The sequence below is a fragment of the Aulonocara stuartgranti genome, assembly GCF_965226115.1.
Source record: "Aulonocara stuartgranti genome assembly, chromosome: 10".
NCBI lineage: Eukaryota > Metazoa > Chordata > Actinopteri > Cichliformes > Cichlidae > Aulonocara > Aulonocara stuartgranti.
In genome coordinates this window covers 2,639,446-2,650,624 of record NC_138946.1, presented here as the reverse complement: position 1 = coordinate 2,650,624, position 11,179 = coordinate 2,639,446, and the positions used below count along the sequence as shown (strand labels likewise).

At 40.0% G+C, this 11,179-nt stretch overlaps 1 protein-coding gene and 1 long non-coding RNA gene across 2 annotated transcripts; one reads left to right on the top strand and one right to left on the bottom strand.

Annotated features, from left to right (window-relative positions):
• Nucleotides 1-1,620: 1,620 nt before the first annotated feature.
• On the bottom strand, nt 1,621-5,414 carry LOC309715049 (complement C1q-like protein 2). Its single transcript, XM_082547849.1, has 5 exons — nt 5,200-5,414; nt 4,887-4,940; nt 3,953-4,006; nt 2,551-2,685; nt 1,621-2,447 (listed from the first exon to the last, which is right to left on the bottom strand). The coding sequence occupies exons 1-5, from the start codon at nt 5,384-5,386 to the stop codon at nt 2,167-2,169; spliced, it is 711 nt and encodes a 236-aa protein (XP_082403975.1). The 5' UTR covers nt 5,387-5,414; the 3' UTR covers nt 1,621-2,166.
• On the top strand, nt 5,380-10,155 carry LOC309715055. Its single transcript, XR_014279138.1, has 3 exons — nt 5,380-5,443; nt 5,610-5,690; nt 10,095-10,155. It is a non-coding gene; the product is annotated as an uncharacterized lncRNA (long non-coding RNA).
• Nucleotides 10,156-11,179: the final 1,024 nt, after the last annotated feature.

Genomic DNA, 11,179 nt, shown 5'->3' with positions numbered 1-11,179 from the left:
CTGCTGTATCCCCACATCCAGTCAGTGTCTGTGTCTGCCCTGGTCCCACGTCTCTGTTCCCTTTGTAGTGCCTGCATGTGAGTCTGTGTCTTTGTTCAGTCTGTGTTATGTGTTTCCTGTTTTACTTTGAAGGTCTCTGTCTTGTCTCAGTGTGTTCAATTTACGCTTCTTTGGTCTCGTCAGTTCTGATTTGTCCCAGCTGTGTTTCCCTCCTGTTACTCATTCCCTGATTGCTCCCTCTGTGTATTTAAGCCCTGTATTTCTTAGTGTCTGTGTCGCAATCTACCGTTTATTTTGCTGTGTGTTTTGCCCATCCACCGGTGTTAGTTTATTTTGAGTTTTTTCTAGTTATGTGATGTTTGCGTTCAGCATTAAAGCTGTTTTGGTTTAAGTTCTGTCTCCGGAGTCTGCACCTTGGGTCCTATTCCTGTCCTCACACAGCCGTCGCCTAACAGCCTTAAAAGCTTCCCACCTAATGGCTGCAGTTGTTTGAATTGTATTAATTGAGAAGGAGAGATCAATGTGTTCTCCTACAAATTTCATAAAGTCAGAATCATGTATCCATTTAGGGTGCAAGCGCCACTTGTTTGAGCGGCTATTCACTTGTTCTACCTCATAAAATAGTGAGGTTGGGGCATGATCTGACAACACACTGCTGTCATATATACACTTAGTTATATTGGGTAGCAAAGATGAGGAAATTAAAAAATAATCTATTCGGGAGTGGGATTTAAATACTGCTGAATAACATGAGAATTCCCTTTTATTGGGGTTTTGAATTCTCCATGGATCACAGAGGTTCAGATCTTTCAAATATTGTTGTATTTTCTTTCTTGTTTGAGAGTGTGAAGTGTCCATCCCTGATGAGCGGTCAAGCTTCGGGTCCAGAGTACAATTTAAGTCACCTGCCAATATTATCCTACCAGGAAGGGTAGCTATCAATAGAAATAAATTCTCAAAAAATGAAGGGTTATCATCATTAGGGCCATAAACATTAACTAAATTGAAATTCTCTTTCAAGGGAGTTCCTTGAACCACCAAAAATCTGCCAGCTTTATCATAAATAGTGTTATTTACTTGGAAAGGCACTGAATTATGAATTAACACCATAACCCCTCTCGCGTGCGAAGGGCAACAGGATGCTAGCACTTTGCCTGGCCATCTCCTACGTACTTTCACCACATCCTCTCTGAGTAAATGGGTCTCTTGGATAAACGCTATTGATGACTCAAGTTGTTTAAGCCTGGGGTTCTTCTCCCTATTATTATTATTAAAGTCACGATTTGTCATAGTCCCCCAATCCTCTCTGTGCTGGCCTACCATTTTCTCTCCCTCCTCTTTATGTGTGTGTGTTAGTTTTTGTTCAGGGACAGGACTCATTCTGCGTTTCCACCTGTGATAGTAACTCCCAGCATGTGTAGATTTGATTGCTGCTCTATGTATAAAACACATGAAAAGAAATCAACAATGCTAGTTCAAAGATGCTTTTATTTTGAAAGTAAAGAATTGAAAGAAATGAACCCGAGTAAGTTTACAGTCAGTTATCTGTGTCTGCATTTGGATTCAGATGAAAAATAAGGAAACATTCCTCCACAGCACTGACACACCTTTTTATATCAAACTAAATCAGCTGTTTACATTTTTATCATGATAGTCAGATTAAGTTTAACATCTGTTAAGAGTTTAAGAAAAACACCTGCATGATTATCAAAGAAGAGAAAAAGAGGAACTGTTGGATTTTGCTCAACTTAACAGGAAAGACTCCAGTTAAAAGCAAACATGTGGGCCAGCAGTCACCAAAATAACAGACTGACCAACACAGGACAGTGGAGCCAATAAAAAACGATGCAGTTTACCAACTTATAGAAAATAGTCAGGACCTAATGGAGGAGCAGCACTTTGTGAAGAGCCGACTCGAAGAAAGGACAAAGAGAAGAGAATCACTGAGCATGTAACTGGATTTATTTGAATCAAAGATAACAAGAAGAAGTAAATTATCTGAGTCAGTAGAAACAAATAAACACAAAACTAGAACCCAACCAGAAAGAGAGAGAGAGCAAGAAACTGATTCCAGCAGGTGATTTACTTCCTGTTTTACTTCTAAAAATGGCTAAGCTCCGCCCACACAGGACAGGCCAAACAGGAAGTGTTGGAGCTTCACACCTCTCACATGGTGAAGATCAGATGACCACTGAAGGTGGTGTGATGATTTTGATTGTCATATATCCTTCTACCATCGAGGAGACGCACAAACACCTGATCTCCAACCTCTAGAAGCAGTGAGGCTCCATTAGAGCCACTCAGTTCTCCAGCTGCTGTTTGGTGTTCATATGCAATAACAACGAGCCCTTGATTCTTGTACAAATAAGCACCTACAGCAACACCACCATGTCCAAACATGTGCAACTCAAAGTGGTAGGCTCCTCTCACTGGTGCAGTGAAAATACCTGTGGGACATTTGTTTTTGTTAAAAGGAAAATCAGCTGTTAGAACATCTGGAACATCAGCCTGACATCAACATAGCTGAGAAGTGACATTCAGTGTTATTACCTGTGGATGGGTTGTAGGCATTTCCAATGTTCGTGATAACATGTTTGAAGACCAGAGTGGTCTCTGTGTTAAAGGGTCCGACGTATGGTCCAGTGCCTGGAAGAAGCACAGCTGCTGAGAAAGCCACATGTGTGGCTGAGAGAGAGAGAGAAATGTCATTATTTAAACTTCCTGTTGTAGAGTTAGACTCTTCCCAAAAAAGTGACCATGACAAAAACTTTAATCTCCAATGAAAGAAATGTTTGACAGCTGGAAGCGTTTCACTGTCACAGAAGAAATCAAACTCTGTGACTTGAAAATGAAATTTGATCAAATCTAACTTTGAGGATCCTAAACTCGTCCTTTAGATCAGACAGGAAGTTATTTTGTAGCTTCTGCCAAGACAACAAACTGTGTTATTCAGTCTTTTAGTTGCATTTTGGTTTGTGCTTCAGAAAAACATAAGCTCAGTTTAATGTCATTCAGTTTTCAAAAAACAGGAAAAGGAAACTGTGCATGGCTTTAAACGCTTATCCAACAGGTGCTCATCAGCAGGGTGAACACGAGTTCAATACAAAACAGGAGTTCGTGGGGTCACCTGTTTCTGACAAGATCATATAAAAATAAAACATTAAAATAGACTAATGTGTATCAAGTCTGAGTCTTCATCAAGGTCTGACAAATATACAGTCAGCCCTGAGTGGCTCTCACCCTACATCTGTGCCAATGTATTTTAAACCTTAGAGCAAACTCATTTTTCAGTGATGACAGATTTCTTTAGGAGAGAAAAAACATGATGTTTCTGCCATTTAATTCTTTGTCTAGTTCTTTTTGTCTTCAGCGTAGTATAAATGACCATGGAGAGGTTTTTATGAGTAGGAAAAGCCATAAACCTGATAATAACTAATACAGAACTCTCACTGAAACAGTGAAAAGTCCAAAAGTTTATGGCCTTGTTCATATTTTCCTAAGCTGACCAGGGGGTCAGATTGGAGTGTTCGGCAAGTCAATTCTGGCCCCTGGGCTTAAAGTTTAACACCCCAGCCGTAGCAGATGCTAAAAGTGAAAATTGCCAAAATACAGAGGTCCATACATATAAAAACTATATGAAGACTCAGAGGCAATATGTATTTCTTGGTAAATTTCTCCAGGAATTCAATTTCTTTTTTGATAATTTTATCCTAGAGTCCCTCAGAAATTCTTTTTTCATAATGTAATTCAGAAAAGTGGATCCAGTAATTGTACTTGATGTGTAAAAACACTGTGTGTACTAAAGTTATTTCTGTGAATGAAATAAAAATGTTCAAACACAGTGACACCACTTTATGAATAGATTGATAGCACTGACATATGTTGATCCACCAAAAGTAAAACATCTGCACAGCCAGTAAATGCACAGTCAGATAAGATTTCCACACAGTACCTTGTAGCTCCTGCTTCAGCGCGTCAATCTCAGTCTTCAGCTTTGCTGCATGATCTGAAAAAAGCAAAGAGATCAAACAATCTCACTGACAGCACACAGTGATTCACATGTTTTTATCTGTAAGTAAGAAAGTAACTGTGACTCTCATTCTGTTCATGCTACACCGAGCGGTGGTCTCCCCCACGTCCCCTCATCCTCCACCCCACACACTGCAGAGCCACAGGACCACACCTCCTACAGGTGCTGGGTGGAGAATGGTTGAAGAAGCAGACTTGTTTGACTGCATCACTGATTCTCATTTGAAATCTGTGCAGTTTCACGCTGTCATGTTTATCCACAGTCTGTCAACTCTCCACTTCGTGTTTCCCTCTCTCTTTCACTGAGACATGAACCCTAGACTGTATGTAAACAATGGCGTTATCATGCCACTATAGCTCTGCTGGTTGAGCAGGTGACCAGTATTGATTATACTTACATAGCACCTTTCTACTCAGCTGACCACACAATGTGCTTGTATTCATACACATACTTTTGATCTTTGTCTAAGAGCTTTGCCTAACACACTCTGATAGAGGCATCTCGCCCAAAGAAGCTTCAGCATGTGGAGCCAGAGAGCGATCCACCAACCTTCCAGTTGGTAGATGAGCTGCTACCACCTGAGCCACAGCTGCCCCGTATGCTGAAAGACTGCAGTGCAGCTCATTTGCCCTCGCTCTCTCCCTGCTTTACCACAAATAAAGACAATGTTGGTGGTCAAGTTGCCTCTGTGATGAACTACAGATTTTCTAGCACAGTAGCGCCACCTGGTGGACACATTTATAGCAGTGACACATGTTGATCCTCCACCTTTATATTTTAGCATCAAAAACGTGTCAGCTGCAGATTTTTTTAACAGTTAGAAATGATCAGAGCCATGATGATTTCCACACAATACCTGTAGACTGCAGCTTCAGCTGGTCAATTTCACTCTTCAGCTTTGCGGTCTGTTCTGAAATAAGTGCAAAATAAAATTTATTTCCCTGGACCATCAATTTCTTTAAGGATTGGCCAATATTTCTATACTTACTTTTATATTTCATTTCTATACAAAATATTTATTTTCACAAGAAAACAAAACCATGAATGTTTGTCATTTCAGTCATTCTGAATATTTACGAGTGACATTGATATCTCTCTAACACAACACTGGATCATATGCCAATTTGTTTTTGCTGTTACTTCTCTCACTACCTGACATGATACTGTACCTTGAGTCTCTTTCTGTAGGACCGTGATCTGCTCTTTCTGCACAGCCACTGAGGCGGTCAGCTGTCTCAGCACAGCTTGGGTGTCCTGTGGACAGGGTTGTTGGTTTGAAGACTTATCTGCTTCAGCCAGATTTGCTGAAAGAGTGCAGACTGAAAGCAACAGCGAGAAAAACACAATGACCTCCATGGTGATATTGTGTCCTCTGCTACTCCGACTGAGCTTTTTATAGCATGTCAGACAAAGGTGTGTATATGGGGAGGTTACTTCCTCCAAACTTCCTCCCACAGACACAGCAAAATCTGAAACTTTCACTACAACACAAGTAAAGACTTTATCAATGAACCATGAATATCACATTTTCATCTTGTTACACTTTGTGAAGCTGGTCACGTTTTGTTTCTCTTTTCAGACTGTTGGAGATTGAGGAAATCTTGAGAGAATGAGGAAGAGGAATGCAAAAGAGATGAACGGATAAAACACCAGCTGAAAGGTGCTGTTTAATTACATTACTTGTGAGGTCAAACCCAGTCATATTTTGGTCTGTGGCCTTGTATTTTTGTAGCTTTGAAACTATGGTCTGGAGGTGTTTACGCCTGGGGCGGTTGATGAGGAAGTCCAACTGTACTTGAATGGCTTATCCTCTGCATTAAGGCTGGTGTATCTTTGCAATAACTGTCATGGTTGTGTTGTATGGCAAGCAGGATGAGGACCCGTATGTAGGCCTGAAGAATAAACTCAAAACGGCAGCTTTATTGCTGGAAAAACTCACGACAAATACAAACCTAAAGGAGAAACTGGAAACAAGAAACTCAAACTAGAAAACAAACCATGAACTGAGAACTAGGAAGTGAGCAGAAACACAGAGGAGAAAAACACAGCATTGTGACGGTATGATGGGGAACAGGTGGAAACACAGCTGGGACTAATCTGACATAATGAGACAGGGGAAAGCAAAGCTCAAAACACTGGACACAGGAGACGAGACTCTCAAAGTAAAACAGAAAACACAAGCGACACTCACAAGGGTCGGCTGTCGCAGGGAAATGAACTGGAATACAGGGGGGTCATCAACCCAAGGACAGTCAGGGAAAATAGATGAAGATCTTTTTAGACAGGACGGCTACAGCTGCCCGTAGTGGACCTTATCACAGCCACAGAAACTGCCATAAGAATTAATAAATTAACACAACCTGAAGCAGAGCAAATCAGGATGAAGTTTTCAGCCACTCCCTCCAGCGCAACAACAGGTAACCCGATCAAACAGCTCCTTTCAGCTAAGCTGGTGTTTTCCTGGTTCATCTCTGTTGTTTTTAAAGATATCACCATTATCTAACAATCATGCCAACTGATAAGCTTGACACAATACAAGAAACATGAGGATGTGGAATAGAAGACCAGTAAAAGGGGAAAGTAGAGCTCTCTTTCTTTCCCAGCAGAACTTGGTTAGCTTTGGTCTTTGTAATGTTTTTATACAGAGATATCAGTTGGATATGTACTATACATATGTGCATGAAAACCACATTGTTCTGAGAAAATGGTTGTGAGTCAAGTAATAATTAATCTGACACTCAGGGGCTATAAATCTACCCTGTGATCTTTTTCAGTTATGATTAGGAATACAACTTCTGCTTATTACTGTCTGATCATTACTGTGTTTTCTTTGAAAGTAAAATCTCAGCCCACACAAATATATCAACAACAGTGATCACAAAACGGTGTATAACTGAACACAGTAGTGCAATTTTTAACCAGGTCTTCCCATTAACACCTGACCTGCCCAGAGGGTCAGTCAATGAGCTCGTCAATAGCTTCAATGCTAACATGTTAAATGTAATGGACACTATTGCTCCCATTAAGGTGAAGGTTATCTCTGGAAGGAAAAAGTCTCCATGGAGAAACTCCACACTGGTGAAAAATGAAAAAAGAGAGTGTAGGAAAGCTGAGCGCAGATGGAGAAAAACAAACCTCCAGGTTCATTATGACATTTATAAAGAGAAACTTCACAATTATAATTTACAACTGAGGAATGCAAGGAGGTCCTACTTCTCTGACATCATCACTAAAAACAGCCATAATGCTCGGGTCTTATTTTCTACAGTTGACAGGCTAACAAACCCTCCTGTGTCAGTGGCAGCTGAACTTCATTCGACCATGGCCTGCAATGACTTTGCCAAATTCTTCACTGAAAAAATCCAAAAAATTAGACAAGCAATTGGTACATCAACAGCAGATCCAGGATATGTACTGTGTCCACCAAAAAACTGTTTAAACACCATGAAACAGTTTCAACCTATTAACAGCAAAGACCTGGAGGACATCTTAGGTCAACTGAACTCCTCCTCCTGCTGTTTAGATGTCCTGCCAACAAGTTTTTTCAAAAAGGTCTCAAAGACTTTAGAGTCAGACCTGTTACAGATCGTCAACTTTTCTTTATTATCAGGTGTGTTTCCAGAATCACTAAAAACTGCTGTAATCAAACCTATACTGAAAAAGGACAATCTTGACAAGACACAAATGAACAACTACAGGCCGATCTCAAATCTCCCATTTTTAAGTAAGATCATTGAAAAAGCAGTTTCTCAACAGCTCAGTTACTTCTTAAAACAGAATAATTGCTACGATGCCTTCCAGTCAGGTTTTAGACAGAATCACAGCACTGAAACCGCTCTGACCAAAGTGTTTAATGACATATGTCTGAACACAGACAGTGGAAAAATGTCAGTCCTAGTTTTACTGGATCTCAGTGCAGCATTTGATACAGTTGACCACAACATATTACTCAAACGACTGGAGAACTGGACAGGTCTTTCAGGAACTGTACTAAACTGGTTCAAAACATACGTAGAAAACAGGAAATACTTTGTATCAATAGGTAACTTCACATCTGAGCAGACAAGTATCACATGTGGAGTTCCCCAAGGTTCCATCTTGGGACCCCTTCTGTTTAACATCTACATGCTCCCACTGGCACAGATTATAAACAACAACAAAATAAACTATCACAGCTATGCAGATGACACACAAATATATATCACAATGTCACCAGGAGACCGAGGCCCTGTACAGGCTCTTGGTAAATGCATTGAGGAAATCAATGACTGGTTGTGCCACAATTTTCTCCAGCTAAACAAAAACAAAACTGAGGTAATAGTCTTTGGCGCCAAAGAAAAACGATTACAGGTCACCAGAGAACTTCAATCTATACATCTAAAAACCACAAACCAGGCGAGAAATTTGGGTGTAGTGATGGATGCAGACCTAAACTTAGAAAAACACATTAAGACAATAACAAAGTCAGCTTACTATCACCTCAAGAATATTTCAAGGATAAAAGATCTGATGTCTCAACAGGACCTGGAAAAACTAGTCCATGCATTCATCTTTAGTAGGCTTGATTACTGTAACAGCATCTTTACAGGTCTACCTAAAAAATCAGTCAGACAACTACAGCTCATTCAGAACTCTGCTGCTCGAGTCCTCACTAAGACCAAAAAAGTGGACCACATCAGTCCAGCTCTGAGGTCTTTACACTGGCTGCCTGTCCGTCAGAGGATAGACTTTAAAGTTCTGATGCTGGCCTATAAAGCTCTGAATGGTTTAGGACCAAAATACATCAATGACCTCCTGACCCAGTATGGACCATCCAGATCCCTCAGGTCATCTGAATCCGGTCTTTTATCAGTTCCCAGAGTCAGAACCAGACACGGAGAAGCTGCATTCAGCTTTTATGCTCCTTATATCTGGAACAAACTCCCAGAAAGCCTCAGATCAGCTGAAACACTCAGTTTATTTAAATCCAGGTTGAAGACTCACCTGTTCTCAGCTGCATTTGAATAAAGCACCAAATCCACACTTTAAGCTTAAATTTCAAAACTTACATTTAACTACTGATTTTATCTACTGTTCTGATTTTATCTGTTTTGATTTTATATACTGTTGTTTGTTTGTTTGTTTGTTTGTTAATTAGTTAGTTAGTTTATTTGCTTGTTTTAATCAATTTTAAATCATGCTTTTTATTTGTTCTTGTTTCTAATGTCTCTGTAAAGCACTTTGAATCACCTTGTTGTTGAATTGTGCTATACAAATAAACTTGCCTTGCCTTGCCTTATTAAGTGGTAATAAGCATACGGTAGCGTTCATACAACTAATTTCATTTCACCAAAACACAAAAATATGTTTTTTAACTAAACTGATAATAGAGTTTTAAAGAGGGCTAGAAATGATTTGTTTTCTACACTTCTTCTCAGTGTTGCGCTCTACCATTTCCTCCTAACGTTATCCGAACATGGGCATGAGCATGGGTGTCTTGCTTTCTATTAAAGAACACACAAATTATAGAAGAAACACATTTAATAAAGAATGAGTTTTAAGTTTTTGTAATTTTAATATAATTAGTTATACAAATTTGTTAAACTGCAGGAATGTCTTAAAGATATAAAGACTTGGGTGACCTCTAATTTCCTGCTTCTAAATTCAGATAAAAAATTATACAATAACTTGAAGTTATTGTACTCAGCCCCCAAAATCTTGAATATGCTCTCTGCTTGTTCTAAATGGCATTACCTTGGCCTTCTTGGAGTCATTTTTTAACAGTATATGTCTTTCGGTGTGCATATGAAACAACTATGTAGGACTGCTTTCTTCCATTTGAGCTGTGGTAATCAACATGTTGTGCAGCTCTGAAGCTGACACTCAAGAAATACAGCTGTTTGGGTCGAAATGTCACTATTAGCTTTGGGCAGAAATCCTAAATTCAGTTTTGTGACTACAGAAAACAAGTGCAGGATATTTGTTTGTGAAAGGGTGACCGGAACTGATGCCACTGTAGGACACTTCCTCATACTTCTGGAGTTTGAATTTTGTGAAGCTGGTCACGTTTTGTTTCTCTTTTCAGACTGTTGGAGATTGAGGAAATCTTGAGAGAATGAGGAAGAGGAATGCAAAAGAGATGAACGGATAAAACACCAGCTGAAAGGTGCTGTTTAATTACATTACTTGTGAGGTCAAACCCAGTCATATTTTGGTCTGTGGCCTTGTATTTTTGTAGCTTTGAAACTATGGTCTGGAGGTGTTTACGCCTGGGGCGGTTGATGAGGAAGTCCAACTGTACTTGAATGGCTTATCCTCTGCATTAAGGCTGGTGTATCTTTGCAATAACTGTCATGGTTGTGTTGTATGGCAAGCAGGATGAGGACCCGTATGTAGGCCTGAAGAATAAACTCAAAACGGCAGCTTTATTGCTGGAAAAACTCACGACAAATACAAACCTAAAGGAGAAACTGGAAACAAGAAACTCAAACTAGAAAACAAACCATGAACTGAGAACTAGGAAGTGAGCAGAAACACAGAGGAGAAAAACACAGCATTGTGACGGTATGATGGGGAACAGGTGGAAACACAGCTGGGACTAATCTGACATAATGAGACAGGGGAAAGCAAAGCTCAAAACACTGGACACAGGACACGAGACTCTCAAAGTAAAACAGAAAACACAAGCGACACTCACAAGGGTCGGCTGTCGCAGGGAAATTAACTGGAATACAGGGGGGTCATCAACCCAAGGACAGTCAGGGAAAATAGATGAAGATCTTTTTAGACAGGACAGCTACAGCTGCCCGTAGTGGACCTTATCACAGCCACAGAAACTGCCATAAGAATTAATAAATTAACACAACCTGAAGCAGAGCAAATCAGGATGAAGTTTTCAGCCACTCCCTCCAGCGCAACAACAAGTAACCCGATCAAACAGCTCCTTTCAGCTAAGCCGGTGTTTTCCTGGTTCATCTCTGTTGTGTTTTAAAGATATCACCATTATCTAACAATCATGCCAACTGATAAGCTTGACACAATACAAGAAACATGAGGATGTGGAATAGAAGACCAGTAAAAGGGGAAAGTAGAGCTCTCTTTCTTTCCCAGCAGAACTTGGTTAGCTTTGGTCTTTGTAATGTTTTTATACAGAGATATCAGTTGGATATG

Bases quoted from the DNA above. Each gene is read 5' to 3' on its own strand.
- LOC309715049 (XM_082547849.1), bottom strand. From the start codon at position 5,386: ATGGAGGTCATTGTGTTTTTCTCGCTGTTGCTTTCAGTCTGCACTCTT. The intron at 4,941-5,199 runs GTACAGTATCAT...CACTTATTTCAG, and splicing joins CCTACAGAAAGAGACTCAAG to AACAGACCGCAAAGCTGAAG. The intron at 4,007-4,886 runs GTATTGTGTGGA...TGCTTTTTTCAG, and splicing joins GCTGAAGCTGCAGTCTACAG to ATCATGCAGCAAAGCTGAAG.